This window comes from Triturus cristatus, chromosome 4_2 (genome assembly GCF_964204655.1).
Source record: "Triturus cristatus chromosome 4_2, aTriCri1.1, whole genome shotgun sequence".
NCBI classification, from domain to species: domain Eukaryota; kingdom Metazoa; phylum Chordata; class Amphibia; order Caudata; family Salamandridae; genus Triturus; species Triturus cristatus.
Window position 1 is genome coordinate 812981894 of NC_140586.1, and position 25522 is coordinate 813007415.

Consider the following 25522-nt stretch of genomic DNA (forward strand, 5'->3'; position numbering starts at 1 on the left):
CTGCCGGGCCGTAGCATTTGAAACGGAGAGAGCAGAGGGACCGGCGAAGGCAGGGAAGTCTCTGCGACTAGAGGACACCCCCTCCAAGAGAGAGAAAGCCTGGTGGGGAGGTGAGTTCCCCAGAGAAGAAGCCTCGTCGACGAGACTCCGCCCGTGTTTGCAGCACCAAGGAGGCTGATGGAGTCCTTTCCCCTGACGGCGTCCTTCGATTGGTGTGGACCACCCATTGGGAGACAGAGTTAGTCCTCTCCCTCATTTTTGGAGAAGGGGGGGCGCCATTCCGTGCACGGGTGGCCAGACGCAGGGAAAGCCTCAACAGAGGTCCCGGCCCAGCTGGGCCGGGGCAGTCTCCAGCGAGGGAGATAGGGTGAGCGGTACTTATTAGTGGCGTTGGGAAGGTGCGTGTTGTTCCCCCCGCACCAGCTGGCTGCCTTGGTAACCTAGCATGTGGGTACAGGTCGCATGCCCCCGCAAGGGACAGAGGGGAGACCGAATTGCGGTCCAGGTGCCTGTTTAGTTGAGGCAATGGCCTGGTGGGGGCACAAAAATGTCCAACTCAGTACAGGTGACATGGGCTTTTCTAGACACCCTACTGGAGGGGTGTAATAGGTTATACTGCTATAGTTCATGCCCTAATGTGATTAGGTTTTGATATTACGTTGCCAATAAGGATTACAAATGTGTGCACCCTACAAGTATTCATTCTGGTGCGCTGTTGATGTGATGTGGTGTGCTACAGTGCACAGTTGATAATGCTGGTTGCTCCTAACAGGTGGTTCTAAGTGTATCGTTACCAGTAATTTCTGGTCGGCCTAATGATTTATGCACAATGTGGTTATCCTGAATGTGATGCATAATGTGTTAACGCCTAATGCCTTAGAATCGCTTATGAGATGTATACTGTGACCAGTATTCACTATGGTGTCCTGTTGCAGATTATGTTTTGCATAATAATGTGCTAAGTGCAATGTTGCCAGTAGTTACTGGTCATTTTCACTAATTCTGTGAGTTGTGATGGTTTTGACAGAGGCCCAATTGGCACTGTCATGTATATAATCCCCTGTAAAGTACTACCTAGTGCCAGTTGGCACAGTGTATATATGTGATTGTGTTCTAATGTGTCTTGGATAATACAAAGGCTGTTTTGATATAACCTTGTGTGGAGTTTCTTTGTGGTGTGCCTAGTGTGTCGCTGCTGTTGTGTGTGTGTGTTGCGCAAACGCTTTACACATTGCCTATGGTATAAGCCTGACTGCTCGTGCCAAGCTACCAAGGGGGTGAGCAGGGGCTATGTTCGGTGTGTAACTTCCTTGCCCTGACTAGAGTGGTGGTTTTTGCCTGACTTAGGCGCAAGCCATAGCCAACCAGAATTCCCCATTTCTAACACCAGTCACAACAGATGACCAGGAGGAAGAGGAAGATGAGGAAGGATCAGAGCGGAACGCAGCCTGTTGAGCAAGGGGTAACCTACTTCCGGGATTGAAAATCGCCTCCCGTGCTGGGTATGTTCTATTGCAACCTGTCCCAGATGGAGGAAAAGAGACTGGTCGTGGAGGCAGAACTAAAGAGATTGGCCATGGCCATGAACACAGGGAACTGGCCTTGGAGGAAAGAATTACCTTGGAGAGTTTGGCTCATGAGAGGAGTCTTGGAGATAAACATCAAGGCCCGACAGGCAGAGTCCAGCAGTGATGGTGGCAGCATTTCTTCAGTGCCCTCTGGAGACAAAAGGGTCCATATTCTTAAAGGTCTGATGCCTGATTTTGTGGTGGGAGATGATATTGACAAGTGGTTTGAGGCTTATGAGATTGTCTTACAGCTGCACAAGATCCCTGAAGAGAACTGGGGGGGCTAGTCTGTGGAGGCATATCCAAGCAAGGGGTGGAACACTCTACTGGTCCATGAGAAGAAAGGCAGGACGAGGTATCCCTCCTGAAGGATGCCCTAATAAGGAAATATATTCTTACCCCAGAGAAGTACAGGAAGAAGTTCAGGGACAGCCAGAAGCTGCCCCAGCAGTCCTGGGTGGATTTTGTAGATTCATTTTGCAAGACACTGGATGGTTGGGTGGAGGGCAGTGAGGTTAATGATTAGAAAGGGCAGGATGATCTGTCTGCAGAACAGCACATGTTCAGTAATTGTTTTCCGGAGCAGCCCCCAACACTTGATTGATAGTAAGCTCACTTACCCCAGGCAGCTAGCTAAGGAGGCAGACTGCTGGTTCAGCACCAGGGTCCATAAGAAGGTATCCGGGGGGTCACCACAAGGGTGGACAGGGTCCCCATTAGAAGAAGGGAGAGGGGGGACAGACATAAAAGCAAGGAGTTCTCTAAAGGGCTCCAAACTAATTCCATGGGTCAGGATTTTCATCCCCCATCTGAGAAAAAAAGAGATGGTTTCTTGATAGTAAGTCTTCAAGGAAGGAACCCCCTAAGTGCTATAAGTGCCAACAGGAAGGGCACTTCAAGGGGGGTGCCAAGTGTCCCAAGCGGGCACAGCCCCGACTGATGCACATTCACTTGGGTTGGCTAGTGTAGCCCTTAGGGAGGAGACTGTCTCAGTTAGTGGGGCGGGGGGCAAATTTATCTGTGGCCAGCTTCATCCTGAACTCAATAATAGCTGCCAGATCTGGGATCTACCTGGATCCCCCATATTTCCATCACTGGGCTCGGCTCACTTTCGACTTGGGAGTCCAGGAGGACGTCGGACCGAGCCAAAGCTAGGTATATGCCTTGAGCCAGGTTCCACTCTTGGCTCACGCCCTTCTAACAGAACCCCACATTCCTGTCCACAACCCTCACCTGTGCCACAGCAAGTGCAGGATAGCCCTACTCTGCAGCCTTGGGAGCCACTGGGAGGCATTGTGTCCTAGTGGCCCAGCGCCCTAAAGAAGCCGTACAGAGCCCGACTAGCAGGAATGAGTCTTATGTGCTTCGATCAAAAACATCAGATATAATGATGTAATGCAAAATTTCAATAATGCTGACTGCCACAGGTTTGCAGCTTCGAATGACTGCAACTAACAGGTGTAAAGATTATTCCAACTTAATAGTACTGCTCTTTTACTTCTCGGAAAGATGAAAGGCTGCGCAGGCCCTGTCAGCATTCGAACTTGTATATGCCAATTGCCTACATTTCAGCAGTGTTCAACTCGCTGAGCTACACCTCCCTCCGCAACCAACTACAGGGTGGCAGTGAAACTAGATCTCAGGATGACTTGTTTTCTATTCGAACCTGGATCAGAAATAATATACCCAAGACTAGAAACAGCAATGCGTCACATACCACTCTCCGGGCCTGCGCACAAGTGCAGGTGGTATTTGCTGCACCGCTTTAGAATTCTCATGACGAAGATTCCACCCCGAGTGCAGAGACTCCACACTGCTTCAAAATTCTCATTGCGAAGATTCCACCCCAAGTGCACAGACTCCACCACGGCTGGGGGGGCCTCTGCCACCTGCGCACGAGGCCCTTTGGGAATCAGGCCCTGAATATTTTCCCTTCAATGGGGAATAACATGCAGATTTTTGGTGTTTAGGACAACAAACTCGGTAAGTAAATAGTGTGCCTTTTTTCTCCATAAATGTAGGCAGGGTTAACCCACAGAAATGTCACGGAGGGTAGGCACTTTATTGCACCCAGTAATTAGCAGTGTGATAAACTTCGCACCACCCTGCGCATACAGGTGTTTGGCCAAGGATCACAGTTTACCAGGGCTCAAGCATTCATGCCCTCAGAAGCACCGCCATGCACCTACCCAGGTCGTTTGGCAGGGCATGGAATCCATCGCCCACTCATGTCAACAATGCACCACTTAGGAGGTGATGCAGTCTCACTCGTGTGAGTCAGGCCGGAGGGTAGTGCGCGAAAACACCGTCACTGTGAAAACCTACACTTCCCTCCCTCAGGAGGAAGTCGGAGGCCTCCCAACCCTCCCTCCCACCTATCCTCCTCCTTGTAGCCCGAGAACTGCAGGTATGTGTCTGTCCACTCGAAGGTAAAGCGCCAAGAAGCCAAATAATTGCTGAACGATGCTGTGTGCAGAAAAGTTTATAACAAAACATAGCAAGGGAGCAGATGGAGAAGAAAAGGCGCCCTGGGCATCTCGGATAAGCCCACATTTTTTTTTTATTTAATCGGAAAAGGCTGTTATCCACGGCAGAGCCGCGCTTTGGGGCGCAGATACAGACGGCTGCCTGTGGAGATGCGCCGGCGCAGCAGGCGGTTCGCTGCGCCCCAGACATCAATACACAAGACAGCCAGGAGCTACATTGCCTCATTAAGGGAATTTTACAGCGCGCGGGGAGGGGAGGTCGCATTGCAGCTAAGGGATGACATCATCTCTGTCGCTGGCAAAAAAAAAAGATAAGGAACCGAAATAGCACTCTCCATCTCCAGGAATCACGTGACGGCAGGAGGAGGGGGCCTTGCCGCCTCCTCCCTCGCCTCCGTGCATTAGCTAATGGAGCCCGCGCGCACCGTGTAACCTGCTCGCGCCAGGGCCCGGCGCATTCACCCAGACAGGCAGCAGACTTACTGCTACTGCCGGGGCGGGCTGGGTTCGGGAAAGTAGGCCTGCGGCTGAGGTGGGCTGAGAAGGGGGCGGGGGCAAGCCGACCTGCTATGAGCACCTTTCAAAGCAGGAAGTGGGCGTAGAACATACGCTTTGGGGCACAATGTTAATTTGAGAGAAGATGGGATTCAACTCTATTCCTAGCAACCTGACACGTGACTGACATTGTGTGACCCTGGGCAAATACACCTCACCTGCGTGTGCGCTTCGACCCTTATCAGTCCCAAGGTGGGTGCTCAGCACAGGCAACATGTTGGCTCTGAAATAACACGACCAGCGGCCCTGAGCAGCCACTAGGGATCGTGAGCGGAGGCAGTTTGGTATGGTTTTTGTACATGCGCCACTCTCCTCGCTCAATCGTTCACCCTCAGTCAGTGCATGGCAAATCAAGTAATGATAGTGAGCATTTATACAACTCACTTCACAAACTTTCCGGCTTTTGCTATTATTATTTGCCCAACTCTTTGTAACTCATTTTATCGACATTGATAAGGATAAAATGCTGAGTCACCGATTGCATTTGAAACTGGTGCATTCCGATTCCTGCAGCATGTGGGCAATGCCCTGAGCTACAAGTTGCCTTTTCTTCCCTTCTGGTAAGATTTTCTTTGCATTATTCCTACTGAAGTAGTAGATGAAAGTAGTTCAGTTTGTAGCGTTTGCATGCCAAGCAGCCAAGCATACGAAGGCTTGTGTCACCAGATAAAATCCATGTCACCCTGGTGCAGACTCCAATCACGGATCTTTCTTCAACAAGATACCACCGTCACACCTGAAAACAACTCCTTGCTAACGATCAAGGCCAGAGGCAGTGGTGTCGTAGTGATGTGGAGCCATGCTACCCCTAACAGCCAGAACTTTAAGTGGGATGGAAAAAACGGGGGGAGGTGTGGGTCCCTCAAAGGGGCGTGGTCAGTGTGAGTAAGGGCGTGGCTTAAAGACACATAAACTAAAAATCTGTGTTTAGCATAGTGTGCCACCCGACTTGTATTTTGCTGTTCCTGTCATTGTGTCCAGATATATGATACAACAAGGCACGTCATACCTACAAGTCAGGCCTATAGGCTTTGTCAATGGATGCTAGTTGCATAAGATAAATAAACAGCAACTATGGCTTGTATATAATATTGAAAAAACTTCCACTTAAAGCCCTGGTGACACCAGGACAATGTTGCTGCTCCTGAGTTTCAAGAAGAGAAGGGAAATCCAGAGAGAAAATGACTCTCTTTAAAGGATTTCTCTTCCTTTTCAACGCCCATCGATGTGCCTGCAGTAAAAAAAAAAAAAAAACGGACCGCCCGTGCCAGGGCACAAAACCGAGCCCGATAGAGACGAGACCCCTTTCAAGGCCCTCTTAAAAAACACTGCCGGTGCTCAGACCCGTTGAGACCCGGCCCACTTAAAGCCCTGCTAACAGCAACATGGCCTCCAAGGTCAGGTGACTTCATCTAAATGCACACCCACTGCTTCTTGTCCTTTTCTCTTTCGGTTTGATTACATATTTGACTGACATAAGACTGAGGGCTTGTTTGCCCAATACATGTTATGTGTGAGTGGAAAGTGTTTTTCCAATTTACTCCAACCACATGTGGGAGCTCAGGCACTATTTAAAAAAATTATTTTTATAGCAGCTTTAGACGTGTTAAACATGGAAAGCCCAATATTGCTGGAAAAAGACCATGAAGCCAGTTGTACCTGCGTCTAATCCTGCTTAGGCCCGCAGTGCACCAGAGATGGTGGAGCCGGGTCTCACCTACAGCGGAAGGGTCAGGGAGAGGGGTCTCATGCCTCACTGTGAAGATGAAACTCATAGCAGCCCTGTGCAACTTACCCATCGGGCTATGCAGTATTTACTGTGAGGCGAAGGTACTTTCTCTTCCCATAAAAGGTAAGCATTGATCCGGACGTTACATCATTGCATCTGTTGGTTGGCTTTTGCATTCTGGGTCTTGCCCCACACATTACATCTCTGTGAAGCCTCTGACTGCTCACCCTCGCCTGAGTCCATGCTGGAAAGAGTTGTACTTGGTCCAGAGCCACAGTGGGACGGATCCCAGGACACCAGTGGGAAATGACCACAGTCACCACGGCTCTGTCTGCCCCGAGGCCTCCTGAAGGGATCTAAGAGCATCTTTTCAATGTAGCCGCAATAACACAACACAGCTAGAAAACCGTGTGGATTTTCTACAGTCTCTGAATTGACATGACTTATTTTTGTATAGCTCTTAATACCAAATATTTACAATTTGTTAATGACCAATGTTACTAGTACATAATTTAATGGCACTCAATTTATCAACCTCAAGTTTGTAAGGTTGGAAGACTCAGTTGCGCTCGACAGGTTTTTAACACGTGACCTGCAAGTCCAGGCAGATCTCTGAAGCGATATCTGGGAGAATATATCATTTAAAAAAAAAAATGTGTTGCAGTTTTATATAGTCGACCTTGACCCGAATCCAATGAGGTATCAGAGCGCTTTTACATAGCACCAGTTACGTTACACGAGGACACAGATTTATTTTTTGTTAGGCACAGGGAGATTAAGTGCTTTGCCCAGAATCACAGGATGTTCAGTGTCATTGCCAAGACTCGAACCCAGTTCCCCAGGTATGAGGTCGAGCACCCTAGCCCTTAGGCCAACTCCTCTCCCCTAATTGGCATTGTATTCCAGCAATATATTAATATAATATTAATTCTATAAAACAGCTATCTTGTTCACATTTTAAAAGGAGCCAGGAAGTACTGAATAGTCATACATCACTGTAATTTCTGCTAAAGATTGTATGGTGGCTTTCTACATTCTCCTCTTTCCTGATGAAGGCCATGCCAGTGGTTTGATATGGGGGCCGAAACGAATGTCATCTTTTGTATGCAAATTTAACCTGCATATGTAAGGAAGAAAAATGCATGATGTAACTATTTTGCTGCTTTTGTGAACTGATCCAACAGCCATCTGTTCTCGATAAGCATTTCAGGTTCATGTTTCTCCAAAGCAGCTCTTTCTGTTGGCTCACTTTGTAGTTTTTACCACCACTGTACTTTGCGCTTGATAACTTTTAGGTTTATGTTTCACCAAAGCTTTTTGTTGCACTGTATTTCACATTAAATGTATTTTAATGGATTACCTATTATTATGGGTTAATTAAAAAAAAATCCTTTTAGAGATAGTCTACTTGGATCATTCACGGCTGCACAATTGACGGGAACTTCCAAATGTGTCCAGGAGTTGTTGAAAGTCTTTATGCATTGATTAATTTTACGGACATTCTTTGATTCAGGGCATATCACTTTATCTCCCTGTGCCTTAAAAAAGAGAACAAAAGGAATGTGTCCTGGTGTGGTGTCATTGGTGCTCATGTAAAGCGCTCCAGTACCTTCAGGTTGGGTTCACACTATATAAAACTGCAAGAAAAAACCCCACACACTCCCTACCCATACAAGTTTATTGATTATCAGCACTGCATGGTGTCCTAGAAGCTGCCTTAGAAGGGTTGCCCCCAGCTGCCATGCACAGACACATCTGGGGTGTGCATGAGGACACCCTGCACATAAATGCTGTACGTGCCCGCAGGCCCCACACCGTCCCGCCTTGATTCTGTGCAGCACAGTGTTTCCCGGGGACAACAGTATACAACTCAACTCTGTGGGGGTGCAAGTGATTCACAACTGTGCTTGCACTCAGTGGGATGGAGTGTTCCATGCTACCTTCTGTGCTTTTATTGTTGTCCCTCCTTGCTTTCCCAGCTCCTGATTCTGTGGCGGGCATGTCGAGTATTCATGGACAAACTTCTGCGGCTGCTGTTCTTTCTGCTTGCCCACTTCTTTTGGACTCTTTGCTCAGTTCAAGCGTTTGCGAATCTATCTACACACCGGCTACAAGTCAGTGCCTCTTGTGACTCGGAAAACGTCAACGCAGGTCAGTGTTTTGTATATATGGAGACGTGTGTAGACACAGCAGGCATGCATCCCCCCCACGTGCACACATAAAGAAGTTTGTCCTCACTTTAAACAGTTAAACCCATTGAGCCCTGAACTGGGACATGTGCATGCATGTTTAGAGTGTTGGTCAAAAGGGCATTTCTGGTTTGTAGAGGTATTGTTTTTTTTTTTTTTACTTTCCAGTTCTCGGTCAGTGTCCCTCACCTTTATTCACTCACTAGAGTAGACACCATTAAAAAGTCATAAAATGTGGCCCTCGGCTCATCACAGAGTAGCTATGTCAGGGAGTCTTGGGTACTGCCTTACCATCATGCGGCCTATAGGACCATCACAAGACAAGATTTTTTGAGGGGGAGAGGAGGTAGCCTTACGGCTAGAACGCTCGACTTCGAAGTTGGGGAACCAGGTTCGAGTCTCGGCAATAACGCTCAACAACCTGTGATTCTGGCAAATCATTTGATCTCCCCGTGCCTCACAAAAATGAATGTGTCCATCTGTAACGAAACTGGTGCTCCCCGATGTCTCGGGTCTAGTTCGCGTTAAATGAGTATAGGTAGGTAGTGGAAGGTGGCGGAGCAGTTGTTGGTACCGCCTCCCCTGAAGTTACCATGTGCCACTCACGTGCCCTGTACCTAGGCACTGTTCTTTGCCCTTCATATCCTCTTTGGGTGTAACAGGGTGAATAACATAGCAGGGTCTGCCAACTATAAGAAACCACAATGGCGACAAGACGGAAGCAGCGTCCCTGATACTGGAAAGAGTCGCAGCTCCGGTGCTGTCCCCCATCTGGATGAAGTATAAGTAGAGTTGCTGGCCAGAATCTTGGGAGCGGGCTAAATGGGGGCTCTATCTTCATTTCTAGCAGATAGAGGAGTTTGTGGTGTACCCCAATACTCCTTCTATCACACCCCCTTAATTAAAACAGAAAGGCATCATTACAGTGCTTGAAACACAGGGCACCACTCCCAAGGGGAACTGGGATGGTGGGATGCTGATCTGCCCGTACTGCGTGGATCGTGAGATCTTCTGCGTCCGACGGCAGATTCCACTAACACTAGATCCTAAAAGCGTGTTAAATGATATGAAGAAGATGAAATAAGCTGAAAAGAAGGAACTGGAAATTAAAATTCCATTCATGTCCAAACGTTCCACTTCTCTCAAAGGCTCCACAACGGTTTTTGTTTTCATTCTGGAATTTGCAGTCGTGATGTTATAATGGGATCAAAGGAACTATAAATCCCAGAATGCAAAGGAAAAACAAAATCCTGGACTGCAAGAGCTACTAACTCATGGAACAGGGAAACTTCAGAGCTCTAATGGTGTCTTTTTCAAGGACGCGCTGCACACAATACAGAGTGGTGGATGCAAACACCTGTCAGGGGCAACACCTTTGCGGCTTGACTGTACTTGGAACAGCCCCTAGCACGTGCCCTTCAAAGATCCTGTACAAGTGTCTGGAGTGCATTCTACAGTCACCAGAGACCTGTTTGGAAGCAAAATACTAACCAAACCTGTTTAAGCTGCTTGGGCTTCTAGCATCCCTAGGCCTGTCCAACACAAGGTTACCTCTGCTTGGCATGTCGGAAGGTGTGTAGTTCATCACAGATCACTGTGCTCTTTTGTGTCCTCGCAGCTGTGTTGATGAGTCACTCATTCAGAAAGCTTCCACTAAGTGTCTCCTCCAAGAATCACATTTGACGTCCATCCCATCCTGTAACAAGCATTGGCATAGCCATTAGGTCTCACCTTTGGGTCCTTATAAGTGTTTAGCCATGCAACAGTTGCATAACTAAATACTTATAAGGTCCAAAAAGCGAGACCTATTGGCTATGCCAAGCGGCCGTGTGGCCGCGAAAGTGATCGCGATCAAACATCAAAGCGGCCGTGCGGCCGCAAAAGTGAAAGTAATCGCGGCGCCCACGCCCGCGCACTGTAGCTCTAGGCTGGCCTGGTAGCACTCTTTGGAGCCCTCTCAATAAGTCTCGCCAGACCAGCGCATGCGCTGGGTCAGGCGAGACCTAAAAAGGGGCCTTGGAATGGCATTTTGAAGACGACGTACCTTGTAATCAGTCATGACTTGCCTCCTGTATCTCCGAGATGTAGCCCTTCAGAGCCAGTTCCTTGTACTTGCATTGGGCTCAAACTAAGCCTTGCAGTCTAGCCCAAGGAAAGATTGTGACCAGAACCAGGACTTCAGGATGCTGTTCCTCTCATGGCTGGTAAGGAGCCTGGGATGTACCGAAGCCTGCTGCTGTCCTGCCTGGAAGACTGGGAGTTCAGGTGCCCTGGAGAGAAAAGGACCGGCCCTGACGCGGAGCCCAAGAAGAAGGCCCAGGAAACGGAAGCCAGGATGGTGGGCGCCTCAGGAGGAAGAGCCATCCCTGGACCCAAGAGGTCCTACAGCACAGCTGGACTGACCCGAACCCAAAAGACAGTTCATGACAACGGCCAAGGTGTTATTTGAGAGAGAAAGTTTGAATGACAAATATTGGGAACTAAATTTAATTTACAAAAATGAAATAATGTCCCACTGGATCCAGATTTTCTGTTTTTAACCCAAATGGTGCAACATTTTTGGCACAGTATTTATGACACAATATTTTTGGCAGACAATATTCTGGTACCAAATCATCAGCAATTTGAGACCACCTTGTGGAAGCCTGTATCACCCTTTCCCATCCTGAGAGGGGCTCGGTAGTTTTTCCTTTTCACCTTAAGTCATGTTGTCCTGAAGGTGGCTTGTCACATTGATCCCTGAACCATATGAAGCACCTGCGACCTGTGCTTCCAGAGATGCTCTGTTTGAAGGTGCAGCTGGACCCTAACTCCAAACCAGTGCTTCTCCCAGGTACCTGTAGAGCCACAGTTTTTACTGCCCTCCCTTAGTGAAAAAGTCTGACTGTTCACTAAGGGAGACACAGGTCCCTAAAGCTTGCAACCCCCAGGGAGGCTACCTTAGGCACCCTTTCAGCAGCAGGAGCTCCACATATGAACATTGACGTTTGGAACAAGTTACAATTGTAAAAGATCTCCCCAAAACTGAGTTGTTGCCCCTGTCACTGATCAGTGGTGGAACTCTGACAGGCCAGTTGACTTTGGGCTAGTTTCTTTTGCTTGCCAAAATTCTCAGTTTTGTGAACTGGGAAACCAAGTTTACTTCTTTCTGGTCAGATCTGGGGTGTTTGAGAGGTTTTACTGATTCTCACCTGTCTACGCTCACAACCACTGAGTTGTCCCACCATGAAGCCTGGGCTGACAAGAAATTATCAAGAAGTGGCCACATATAGCACCCTTTATACATTTGTAATATGTCTAGCGCCTAGAAAAATTGCTAACTATGGACAAAGTAAATAACGGAGACCAGAAGATGTCCAGAGACTGCAGACACCTGGTGATCTTCAGCCCGTAGACGTACATTGCTCACGCGCCCCAGTGTTAAGCACATTGCAATGCCCTGCTACATAGGCCCTGTTAGTACAAATGGTGCTGTATTTTTACCCACGAGGAGCCAGAGTTGCTATTTTCAGGGTCTATCATGTATTTTACTGTTGAGCATTTTCTTGCCGTAAATTAAGATCTACACCCCTTAAAAGATATATCTGCAACTCGACGATGACCTTCAGTGAGTGTTTTTACTTTGCATGACACGGTATCTGAGAGGGTAAGAATCAGCTCCTTGATTAAACCTCAAATGCTTGACCACCCTACCCCGTGGAGAACCAAGACTCGAATAAAACTCCTGGCTCACCGTGAACTGTGAAAGAGCCAAGGACCCTCAACACTTAATGAAAATGCCGGTTCCTCACCCGAGAACTGCTCAATACCTATGAACTGCCCCAGGACCTCTAGAACAGGCCTGACACTGGTGGAAGACAGACAGGAAGTCGATTTACTAACTATCCTCTCAATATTTTTGAAGGCGCCCTTTTGGCTGCCAGAATCATAATGGATAAGGGCCCAAGAGTAGTCGACCCGCCGCCACAACAGTACGGTCCAGGGTCCCACATACCTCTGTCTTGATGTTCCTCTACCACAGGTGGCCCATCCAGAAATGTATTAGTTGCCAGTGGCTCATTAAGGCTATTGGAGATGGCTACCTTCATGACAGCGCCGCAACTGGGTACCAAATTGCCTCAAATGGCCTTGTTGCGTGGGGTAAAGAGAGCACTCAAAAAGCACGCTGCCATTTTTCAATTTTGGTTTCCAAAACCTTTGCACTGCAAGTCTTGCTTATACTGCTGCCCTACCGGAGCACGACGCTAGTCACGCTTAATCCTACGAATGCACCATTAAAGTGACAATACCAATGGGAACAGTTTGTCGAAACTGGTTTTTGGTGGTTAAAGAGGGCACCAACCAGGCCGGTGTGCAATTGCTGCCTTGATGTTTGAACTCCACACTTTAAGCACTTTACCGTCCATCAAAATGTTATTATGTTATGTTATATTGATTTGTGTAGCGCAACTATCACCCGAGAGAATATCCAGGCACTTAGGCAGGTGTGTAGGTTTGTGGTCCCCAAAACTGGGGTGCTATGCAATTGAGGGGAACACTTTTCTATGTGAATCAACGGATCATCTATTCTGATCCCATTAGGGTTGGATCACTTCTTTGTGACAGGAGGATGACCGCTGAAGACTACTGCCTGGTGGCTCTGTGGATGATGACTTGTTTAAGTCCTTATGAGTGTATGAGGATGCTTCTATGAGTAATCTCAATCCCGCTCAGGCCCCCTCTCTACACCGCTCACAGACGAATCCCACAACCCATTCACTAATGATACCTTTGACTCTCACTGCCTGTGGTCTTGATGTGGGGCCCATTTTCATCTACCTTGCTGCCTCTATGAGTGCAGGTCCCCTATCACAAGAAAAAGCACCTCCCATGCTTTCTCCCTGGACCGTGTGGGAACATGTATAAGAATAATGAGATCCAGCATGTCTAATGCCCTGGAGCCAGGGGCAGCATAATAATGTTATATCTATTAAGGACAGAAGGCGCTCAGAGCCATTGCATGATCACAATGTCCCCCACACCTCCCTCTGGGTACAAACGGTGTCTATGCGGTAGCAGACTTGTCATGTTACATAGTTTCTACAAGTTTCCCTATATATGGAGTAGGAAGTAGGCAGTAAATGACATCAAAGGCAAAGAGGTTGACACCATCTTGGATTGGGAGTATCAAGCAACAAACACCAGGAATATGACTATCTTGGAAAGAAATAGCTTTAAGACTAGCCATGTCCACTGCTCCAGGAGAATGGTATTTTCCAGATTTAGTGAGCATGTTTGGCAAACTTCCTTACCCCCATGCTTCCAGGCTTCACCAGTCATTTCCTTACCATAACACTGCACACTATACACGGGTCAACTCTCTGGTTGACTGTGGCTATGGAAAGGCTTCCATTATCTGGTCAGAAGGAAAGAAGACTTTTCATCACCCATGGAGTGCAAGGGCCTAAAACACGCAGACTTCTCTAACATGGACGCAAGGCCAAGCAAGCACTCTTGAGTCGAGCCCCAGATGTAACGCATATTGATTTACTTTGTAAGGATGGACCCTTAATGTTGGCGGCCAGTGTTGTGGACGAATGGCGGGCGGGGGAGGGCAAAGGAGTCGCGGGACCGCAAAATAATATTTTTTTTAAAAGCCGGAACTGCAGCTGGCCGTGTCACGCTCTTCTGCTCCTCTTCTTGCAGGCACAGGCTCCCCGACTGCCCTGCGGCCAATCCTGACGCTGCTCTCATTCATGAGAGCTGCTTCAGGATTGGCCTGAGCACCCTTGATTTGCGCTCCCAGACAGAATGGGAGCCGGTGCCTGCTCTCTCCAAACCAGCAACGCAGCTGGGTTGGAGAGAGCTTGAATGTGCATGACGGTTTGCCCGGCTGCGCACTGACGACCGTGCACTCCCACACCTCCTGTCATGCCCTTGGCCCCGCCCCCCAGACCCGTCAGAAAAGGAAAAATAAAATGATAATAAAACATGTTGACAGGAGGAGCCGCTGCTGACCCTTAAAAAACGTACTCAGCAATAAAGAGCAAAACTGCAATTTTGGCCAGAGGGGTAAAGCTTGGGTGAAACTATTTCCAGTTAGGGTCAGGTGTAACATACGTGCTTATTGATGCAGGAGAGCTGTCTTGCCCGCTGAAGAGAGCCACTGGTGTTCTCCCGGGGGATTGTGGAGGACGATTGAAATACTATGATACTTTGCTGACAAAAGTGAGAATGATAAGGAGTGGATTTCCTGGGTGATAAATTCCAAAAGGACAGAAATGTATTAAGCTAAAATATAGCTATGAGAACTACCATACGGAGGGCCTAAACTGAATGTTCCTCAACTAATAAAAGGCAGAGCAGGTGAGACTGTGAAATGGTATAAAAATAGTGTAAGTTAATAATCAGCTCCAAAAACCAAACAAGGATCCATTGGAAATGGGCTCCTATTGCATATCATTCTTGATAAATATAAACTATAAAATTCTAGTCAGGGTACTGGTAATGATAATATCGAGCGTCCTACCTGACTTGATCCATCATCTATCCGGACCAGTCGGGGTTTGTACCTGGCAGAAACACCTCGCCTAATATCAGGTGGTTATACTAGCTAATAAACAACTAATTACTGAAGTGAAGTCAATCAGCTGTAGCCTCCATAGATATGGAAAAGGACTTTGTCACTCTTGGATGAAATAATTTATTATTTCTATTGGAAGAAATAGGATTTAGAGGCCGATTCCGATCCGGGTCGGAAGGGCACCAAACGCGATCCGGACAGAAAAACTACGAGCCGTATGCGTGTTTTCCGGCCGACTCGTACAGCTGTACGAGCGAGCAAGTACGATGTGAGCTACATGAAATTCACAGACCGAGTCGTTTCCGGGTCCAAACCGCTTCGTACGTCTCGGTCGTAAGCTAATCGTGGCGTGCAATGGATGCGATTCACGACCGAGCCAGTACGATGCACTCATCGGACAGCCTGTGCGAGCCGGAGTGTCCGGCTCGCAAATCTTCCGGGTGGTTGCCTTTGGGGGTCCGCATCGGACCCCCTGTCACCCGCAGCCCTACGACTCGGACACAGGGGGAGACCCATGGGTCTCCCCAACACAGACATGTACGGTGCGGATGGCACCGACGCGTACCCACTGTAGGGGGCGCACTTGTCTGCGACGGACCCATTCAGTGAATGGAAGCCCATGTACGCGTCGTTGACTTCTATGGGAGTCTGACTGAACCGAGTCCGGCAGCATACAGCTGCTTCGTACTCGCTCGGTCGGACTGCAGGACTCCGTCTCGGTCGGAAAACACTCCGGATCCGGCTCGGTCGGAGTGCTTTAAAACCCGGATCGTAATCAGCACCTTAGTGGTGAAATTGCCACACTGATAAAGCAGCTGTACGCTGAACTGACGGTGCATGTCTCTAATGGCAAAATAATATCAGAGGCACAGGGGTGCATAGAGGAACTAGATAGGGATACCCACTCTCTCCCCTGCTTTTTAGGTCTCACCTAGGCAAGTTCTTCCACCCTCTATTGACCACCCACCCTATGTATAAAGTATGCACAATTACTTGACTATAAAAAGCGCGTGTGAGTCCACAGACCTCGGTCCTGTGCCCACACTCTTCCCGGCAGCTCTGCTGTGCTCTGCGCCCCTTCTGAGGCCAGCCCCCTCCGTTGCAGGGTTCAAAGCTACCCTGATTCAGGTTTTTCGCTGTTGTGCACTATGTGGCTTATTTTAAGTTTATTTTAGGCTGATTGTGCCTGCTGCTGTTTGTTTTCATTTTGCTTGCTCTGTCCATTGCTGTGTACTGTTTTCTGGCTTACTGGTTTCCCTCCGCTCCCGCCGCAGACACGTGACCCCTCCCCCTACATCCCGATTCCGCCTCCCAGCTCCACGTCTCTTGCCCCTCCCCTTCATAATGGCGGCCACTGCGCAGTTGCGCAGCGGACGATGCACAGCCAGCGCGTCGCAGGTGCGCCTAAGGCAAGCCCATCTGCGCCCGTCCGCGACCCGGCAGCGACCAGCGCCAGGACCCCTGGTTCTCCTAGACCCCACCGCTATGACGCAACTGCCCTCCACGCACTCAACCCCAGAAGACATGCCGACTGCGCGAGATCCTCGCCGAGCACCACCCACGGGCAGTTCTCGTGCAGACCCTGCTGCAGATCCTTCACCATCGACAACGCTCCCACGACTGCCGAGGGAACGCCCGATGCACACACCACCGAAACCCTGACTTGCATCCTTCTCAACGTGCGCTCCCTGCACCGACACGCCGTAGAGATTTGGGACCTGATCGATACCCTCTCGCCCGATGTCACCTTTTTCACGGAAACCTGGACCAACGCTGTAGGAAGGTGGAATCTGACTGCTTGGTTATCCCCACTTTTTGCCTGGTGTTTTGCTGGTTTCGACTCAGTTTGACTGGGGTCCTGCTAATCAAGACCCCAGTCTATCTGCTTTCCCCCTAAAATGGATTGCATGTACTTTAGGTACACCACAGATTGGATTCTGGGGTACCCTTATAAGTCCCTAGTATATGGTATACTATGTACCTAGGGCATAGGTACCCCAGAGGCCTCTCGGGCTGCAGAATCTATTATGCCACCCCTGGGAGACCATTTAAAATGACACAACAGGTCTGCTACAGCAGCCTGTGTAAGGTGGTGAATGCACCCCTCACTTAGATATAGGTTCCCTATATCTATCCATATCACTGCACATCTAAACCTATCAGTCTCCCCTATGGCAGGCCTTATCAATTCTGAAGGCAGGGTGCTGGGTTTTATGTGAGAGGGGTGCCCATGCATGAGCAGAGCCCCTCTGCAGCCCTCGGAACATTTATTCCGGGTTTGTTTGTGATGCAGACAAACCATATACTCTTAAATGCATTCTAACCTCGCGGTAAATGCTAGCTTTGGAATGGCTGCATGGAAACATGTCATGTTTGGTGTCAAACACCTTGGATTCATACCTCCACACCAGTAACTGGTGTGGGAGGTATGTTTCCACCCTACTAGAGGGAGAACCATGACTTCACCGGTACACCCGGTACCAGCTTCACAGACCCTGGCATCACAAAATGGATGCTGCCAGCCACAGACACGAGTCTGCCCTCCTGCTGCTGGATGAAACTCCGGCAGGGGAGGCCTGGACAATAGGGTTCCTGTCACAGGGAGGTGTGACCACCTCCCAGACAGGCTTTAGTGTATTGGGGCTGGGTGGGTGCATTGATGTCTGCACTGGGGGCACATTTGGTGTCCCTGTGCATAGTCCAGCTCAAACCGGTTGTAGAGGCTACCAGCCCTTGCTCTGGAGTGAAAGTGGACAAAGGATATGGGTGTAGCCACCCCTCTGTCCTGACCCTCCCATAGGTGGGTCCCCAGAGTTTGTTCCACCCCTTCCTTGGGTATAAAGTAGGAACCCCTGACTGCAGGACTTTAGATTTACCTGGACGAAACTCTGCTACAGAATCCCAGAACTTCTACTATCTACACGACGTTGGATGACCGAAGAATCTCCCTTGAAGTAAAGGTGTTACTCCCCTGCAAGGCAGGCACCAAAGACGCATCTGTCCAGTTTGCAACTACGCAGCTCCTGAAGGACTCCGAAGACTTTGTAACACACAAGGTAGATTTCCAAGCTTCCCTGAGGCCGATCCGTGCTCTCAGTAATCTTGAGATCCAAAGCCCTTGTGGGGACCGTGAAACTCGAACCCCTGGACACCATGCACATTTGCAGCAGCATATGCTTCTTGACAATCCCTGAGGCTGTGCTTTGGGCTGCTTGTAGTCCAGACCCCGAGCAGTGATTCCACCAAAGATTACTGGCCTTCACTCCTTGAGTGACCCGTGGGCTGGTATTTAGTGATTCCTCTCGAGGTCCCTTCGCGATCCCTTGTCCATCAACTTGTGGGTCCCTGGGAAGGGTACTTTGACTTTCAATGGGCTTTCCTGGTTGCCCCAGACGTGCCCTGACTCTCCATCGCTTGGGGAATCCACAGGACCTTGCTGGTCTACACCGAAGCCATTTAATTCTCACCGCGTGGGTTGCCGTTACCAAGGCTTGTTGGTCTCCAATCCGGACACCGACCCCCCAGCACTCTACATCCTTCATGGCAGAGCTTGCCTGCAGACTGTGGTCATCGTCGACGCCTCCTGGTCTCCGTGGCAGTGGAATCAAGCTTCACCTAATCGCACATGAAACACCCGACATCGGTGGGCATTCGTCTATCGTGCTCCTGGTCACTGGCAAGTGACCCAGACTCTGTCCCCTCTCCTTTCAGGTTCTTCACATCTTCGATCCAGGCTTGGATCACACCAGACACTTTTCCTTTCCACGGCAGCAGCACTTTGTCGCAACTCTCCATTGAAGACAGCGAAGATTCCGGACACCATTTGACATCTATGCACCCGGCTCGCCTGGGTTAGGTAATACGAGTACTCCAGTGCTCACGTGGGTGCTGGCCTTAGAACCTTCTAAGTCTGAAAGGGTTTGCTCCAAGTCCTCTCCTAAGTGTCCTTAATCTCTAAAATTCCAACCGCTACTTTCCCATAGGATTGTACGGAGCTCGAGGCTGTGTTTTCACACTGCACGCGTCCCCGTGGGTCCCCTGTGTAACTACCTTGGGTGGTTCCTTGGGGTCCCAGCGATTCTACGTGCTCTAGGCACTGTGTCTAGTCAAGTCATAGTTCTTATACCACTTTCTTAATATATGGTTTGGTCTCTCCCTGGGGCCCATTGTATATTGTGCCATTTACTGTCGTTTAAGAACTGTATTATTGTGTGCCTTGCTCTCTCATCTCATAAATAGGTTAGTAGAGAGTGTTTAGTAATAACTACATATATTTTATATATATATATATATATACCTTGTGTGGATCTCCTTTCATTTAGTAATTCAAGAGGTTATAATCTGGTAAACCAAGCTGCTTTACATTCCTCCAAGACTTAGCCTGAAGGCTGCTCTCCATAGCTACCACTAGGATAGCTTTCAAAAAAGGTGGTCTTTAAACCTTTCATCAATAAGGGTTGTTTAGACTGGTGCAAGGTGCCCACTATAACTAGTGGACAGCATATACCAGGCCAACTTCTCACAAACACCACCTCCGGTCCCGACATCGCCACCGCCATCCCAGATGGCTACAAGATCCAGAGAAGGGACCGCCCGCACCGCCCAGGAGGAGGACTTGCCATCGTACACAAGACCCCCCTCCGACTCTCCACATCCAGCACGAGTGATCCCCACTCCAACACAGAACACCTCCACTTCAGATCCAAACAAGCCCCAGGACCTCGCGACACGGCACCCTCATCTACAGACCACCAGAACCTCGTACCCACCTCTCATCTATCATCGCCGAGCATCTCACACCATCACCTCCACGGACTACATTCTACTCGGGGACCTGAACTTCCACCTCGACAACGGCAACGACCTTGACTTCACCACTCTGCTCGCCAACCTAGGGTTGAAGCAGCTGGTCAACACGCCCACCCACATATCAGGCCACACCCTCGACCCCATCTTCGCAAGAGGAACAAAAATCAGCTTCTGCCACACCACCCAGCACCTCTGGACTGACCACCACTGCATCCACTTCACTTTCAACACCACCATCACACCCAAACCCACCCTGCGCCCGCCAAGACGGAACTGGAGAAAGCTCACAGAGGAGCACCTCAACACCACCCTCTGTCAAAACCCCCCCATCGCCACGACCAACGCCAACTCCGCAGCTAGGAAATTTCACTGCTGGGTCTCCTGCTGCGTAGACAAGCTTGCACCGCTCCGCCCCCCGCCCAACAACACCCGCTGAAAGCCGCCTGGTTCACCGCTGAACTTCAAGAAGCCAGACGCTCCTGCATACACCTTGAGAAAACCTGGCGAAACCTGAAAACCACAGAAGCACAGAACAACCACGAGCGCCCTGAAGGAATACCACCAGCGCATAACGGACACAAAATTAATCTTCATAAGAGACAAAGTCCAGACCAACATGACCAATGCCAAGGAACTGTTCAACATCATACAGCAGTTCGCAAAGCCCACCTGCGAAGCCACAGACGTCACACCTTCCCAGGAACTCTGCGACAAACTCAGCTCCTACTTCCATTTGAAGATCAAGGCCCTCTACGACAACTTCAGCGAATCAACTACGAACACCACCACCCCACCCACCGCCGCCGACAAGCCGACCATACGTCTTGGGATCCCGCTACCGTCGAACTCATCACCGTGACCATGAAGAAAACACACTCAAGAGCCTCTACGTACCCCTGCCCTCTGCACATCTTCCACAGGGCCGCCACCGCCATCGCACCCGTACTAGGACGCACTGTCAACGCCTCCCTCAGATCAGGCATCTGTCCAGACGACTGGAAACGGACGGAGGTGAAACCCCTCCTCAAGAAACCAACGGCCGATCCAACAGACCTGAAGAACTACCGGCCCATCTCTCTCCTTCCCTTTGCGGCCAAAGTCACAGAGAGACTCGTGAAAGCCCAGCTGACTGCCTTCATAGAAGAGAACTCCATCCTGGACACCTCCCAGTCTGCATTTCGCAGCAACCACAGCACAGAGACCCCCCTCCTCGCTGCCACCACCAACATCCCCATGCTGCTAGATCAAGGACACACAGCTACCCTCATCTTTCCAGACCTTTCCACAGCTTTCGACACAGTCTCACACCAAACTCTCGCAGCCAGACTACACGACGCGGGAATACAAGGAGCCGCCTTCCAATAGATCCAATCCTTCCTCTCCGGCAGAACCCAGAGGATCCGACTCCCTCCCTTCCTCTCCAAACAGACGAAAAATCAACTGCGGAGTACCCCAAAGGTCTTCACTCACCCCCACGCTCTTCAACATCTACACGGCTCCCCTCGCCGCCATCGTCAGACAGCATGGGCTCAGCATCATATCCTACGCCGATGACACCCAGCTCATCCTCTTACCCACGAAGAATCCTGAAGACACCAGACTCTGCTTCCAGGAAGGAATGAAGAACGTGGCGACCTGGAGGAAGGACAGCTGCTTGAAACTAAAGTCAGAAAAGAGACCGAGGTCCTCATCCTCGGCCCCTGCACCTCTACCTGGAACAACACCTGGTGGCCCTCGGGAGCCCACCCACCCCTATAGACCACGCTCGGAACCTCGGCATCATCCTTGACTACTCCCTCTCCATGAACCGCCAGATCAACGCCGTCGCCTCCAACAGTTTCAACTGCCTTCGCATCCTCTGTAAGATCTTCAAATGGATCCCCCCCGACTGCAGAAGGACCGTCACCCATGCACTCATTACAAGCAGACTAGACTACGGCAATGCCCTCTACACCGGAATCAACAACACTCTTCTACACAAACTCCAAACCATCCAGAACTCTGCAGCCAGACTCGTCCTCGGGACAACGTGCCACGAGCACATGACACAACACCTACGAGGCCTCCACTGGCTCCCCTTCGAGAAGAGGGTTACCTTTAAACTACTCACCCACTCCTACAAATCCCTCAACATCGGACCCAAATACCTCAACGAGAGAGTATCCCTCCATATACCCAAGAGGAACCTCCGCTCCGCCGACCTCGCCCTAGCAGAGATCCCCCGCATCCGCAGAAACAGAACCGGCGGAAGAGCTTTCTCCTGCATCGCAGCAAAAACCTGGAACGAGCTCCCGTTGAACATAAGACGCTCCCCGACCCTGCACACGTTCAGGAAGGACCTCAAGACCTGGCTCTTCGACTGATCCAGAGCCGCCATCCCCCCCCCCCCAGTGCTTGAGACCCTCATGGGTGAGTAGCGTGCTTTATAAACCCTTAATTGATTGATTGATTGATTGATTGCTAAAATGAAATATGTTGATAATGCTTAACATTCCTGAATTCATGTTATGTACCTCAGGAGGATGAAGGTCTGATTTGCCTCATTCGGGATAAGAATGTTATCTGCAGGCTTTAAAGTGATCTCCGCAGTGTAAACTTAACCCCTTGGGCTATCTAGTGAGCTGTAAAGCCACAGCTGTGGTCGAAGAGTGTACAGGTTGAGTGGTGCAAGAAAGTCCTTCTATGAAACGCTGTTATTGGCAGTATGCCCTGTAGAGGCTAGGAAGAGGCCTGCCACCCAGACAGAAGCAGAGAGAGGAATGTTTTGAGTTACCAGAATCGGGGAGTGCTTTTGTAGAGGGCTGTCTTACTAGAATGCCTTAGTATTATTCGTTTGTGGGTTTGGAAACGCAGACATGACCGAGGGGTTCCAGAACGCCTTCCGTAGGCTGGGAGTTCGCATGAATGAAGGGGCGGTTACCACTGATCTCCATTTGTTTACAATTCATTCCAGGTTTGGGCCTAGCCCTCAACTTCCAGCCCTCTCTGATCATGTTGAACCGATACTTCGACAAGCGTCGCCCCTTGGCCAACGGGCTTGCGGTGGCCGGCAGCCTCGTGTTCCCCTGCACCCTGTCACCACTGGGACAGCTGCTCGAGTACCACTACAAAACACACAAGATGATGGACGGATTGTTGCACATTGGCAAAACATTCACCCCCAGTCACAGATCTAGGTTTAATCCATCGTTATTTTGCTCACCACGCCACCCCAGTTCAGACATGGCCCCATGCAAATCAGTCTTGACCCTGTGCCTCATGGGAACAGTCCAGCCCGAACTGCCAAGCCATCTCTTCACTGGACCGGAATCAAGCATCCTAGGACCAGTTTCGGGGTTTCACCCCTCTTCAGCCAGGATAGCTTGACTCCAGTGGCGTAGTGAGCACGGGACCCACGTCTGGGCATACCCTTCCCACATAGGGCGAACAGCAAAACACACAAGATGATGGACGGAATGTTGCACATTGGCAAAACATTCACCCCCCGTCACTGATCTGGGTTTAATCCATCATTATTTTGCTATATTTGTTATATTTGTTAAACACCGAAACCGGTCCTAGGATGCTTGGTTCCAGTCCAGGGAGGACCTGACTTGGCAGTTCGGACTGGACTGTTCCCATGAGGCACATGGTCAAGACTGATTTGCATATGGCTGGGTTCAAACTGGAATGGCATGGTGAGCAAAAAAACGATGGATATGGGCCAGATCTCTGTACTGGGGTGAATGTATGACATTGTACTGCATTCTGTCCATCAACTGTTGTTTTTGCATTTGTCACCCCGAGTGGGACGGGTATGCTCAGACGTGAGTCCCGTGCTCTCCATGCCACTGGAATCAAGTTAGATTGGCTGAAGAGGGGTGAAACCCCGAAACCGGTCTTAGGATGCTTGGTTCCAGTGCAGGGAGGACCTGGCTTGGCACTTCGGGCTGGACTGTTCCCATGAGACACAGGGTCCAGACTGATTTGCATATGGCTAGGTTCAAACTGGATTGGCATGGTGAGCAAAAAGACGATGGATTTGGCCCAGATCTCTGTACTTGGGTGAGTGTATGACATTGTTCTGCATTCTGTCAATCAACTGTTGTTTTTGCATTTGTCACCCCGAGTGGGACGGGTATGCTCAGACGTGAGACCTGTGCTCTCTATGCCACTGGAATCAAGCTATCCTGGCTGAAGAGTGGTGAAACCCTGTAGGAGAGTAGGGTCTGCTATCCTATGGTCACCCCACATTTTTGCTTTTTGCTTCACTGGTTTTTGACATATTGAGGCTGTGGGCCTGCTAATCAGACCCCCAGCCCGCTGTTCTCTCTACTAAATTGACACTATGCACTCTAGGTGCATAACCAATTGGAACTAGATCACCCTGTGAGCCCCCTGTACCAGTGCACACTAGGTACCCAGGGCATTGGTATATCTAAGGCCTACCAGGGGCTGAAGCATGTATTATGCCACCCCTGGCCTGGACTAACAATTTGACACAACTGGCTGATCACTCAGCTGGGGTAAGTTGGTGTAACCACCTCTTACTGCATTATGAACCTCGTGGTTAAATGCTATCTTTGGTTTGGCTTTATCAAAACATGTCGAGTAAGGTGTCATACGAATTGGAATACTAACCCCTCGCCAATTCTGGCGACGGGGTTAGCATTCCACCCTTCTAGAGGGACACGACATGTACAGCACCTGAAACCCGGGTAAAATCAGACATAGCCTCAGCTCCACAAAATGGACGCTGCCACCACAGACACAAGTCTGCCCTCCTGCTGCTGGGAGTCCTTCCAGCTTGGGAGACGTGGACAAAGGGTTTCCTGCCAGGGGAGGTGCGTGCACCACCCCAGACAGGATTTTGTGTATTGGTCAGGTAGGGCTTGAATAGAATCAGACATGCCTGAGGCTCACAAGGAGCGTCGGTGCATATGCCAGTTCAAACCGGTCCTGGGGCACACCAGCCCTGGACCTGGGGCGAGCTGGACAAAGGATTGGGGGTGTAACCACCCCCCTTCCTGGTCCCACCCTTAGGGAGAGACCTAGCAGGTAGTCCGGCCCCTAGAATCCGCTTAAAGGTAGGAGCTGTGTCCTAAGACTTCAGACATCCTGGAATCAACTTACAACAAAGAAGAAGACGGGAACTTCGACGCTCTTCTGCACAGAGGACAGAAGGAAATCTCCCCTATGGTCAGGGAGTCACCATCTTGCTAACGCAAGCACCATCCAGCAACTCGACGTCTGCTTTGCCGCCGCCTCCTGCCGGAGCCCGAGCCCAGAGCCCGACAAGACCTGGACCTCCAGACCTCTCACAGCCCGATCCACAGTCCCTGCAAAGAAGGAACCCGTGGAGGCACCGAGACACGTGGAGCCAGCCATTTTGAAAGCTCCACGACAAGCTGCAAGCGCGACAACAGAGGCTCCCTCCAAGTTGTGCTTTTGGTCCTGAGAAGCCCAACATCCGAGCAGCATCTACACCAAAGGTGAGCCCTCCAGCATCTCCACGATCTGCGTGGGGCCCCTCTGCACTTTGCATCTCGACGCGCCTGCCCGGTCCCTGGCCCGTTGGCTAGTGGCCATTTTGGCGACCTACTTTGAAAACTACGATGCTGGTCTGGTTGCTCCAGACTGGCCCC

At 50.0% G+C, this 25522-nt stretch overlaps 1 protein-coding gene across 1 annotated transcript in view; it reads left to right on the forward strand.

The window, feature by feature from the left end:
* The window catches only part of PIK3R3 (phosphoinositide-3-kinase regulatory subunit 3), a 411089-nt gene that overhangs the window by 130963 nt on the left and 254604 nt on the right, over window positions 1–25522 (forward strand). The window contains exon 2 of the mRNA XM_085602758.1: window positions 8318–8489. Coding sequence (XP_085458884.1) covers window positions 8318–8489 — 172 coding nt within the window. The remainder of the gene's footprint in view (window positions 1–8317; window positions 8490–25522) is intronic.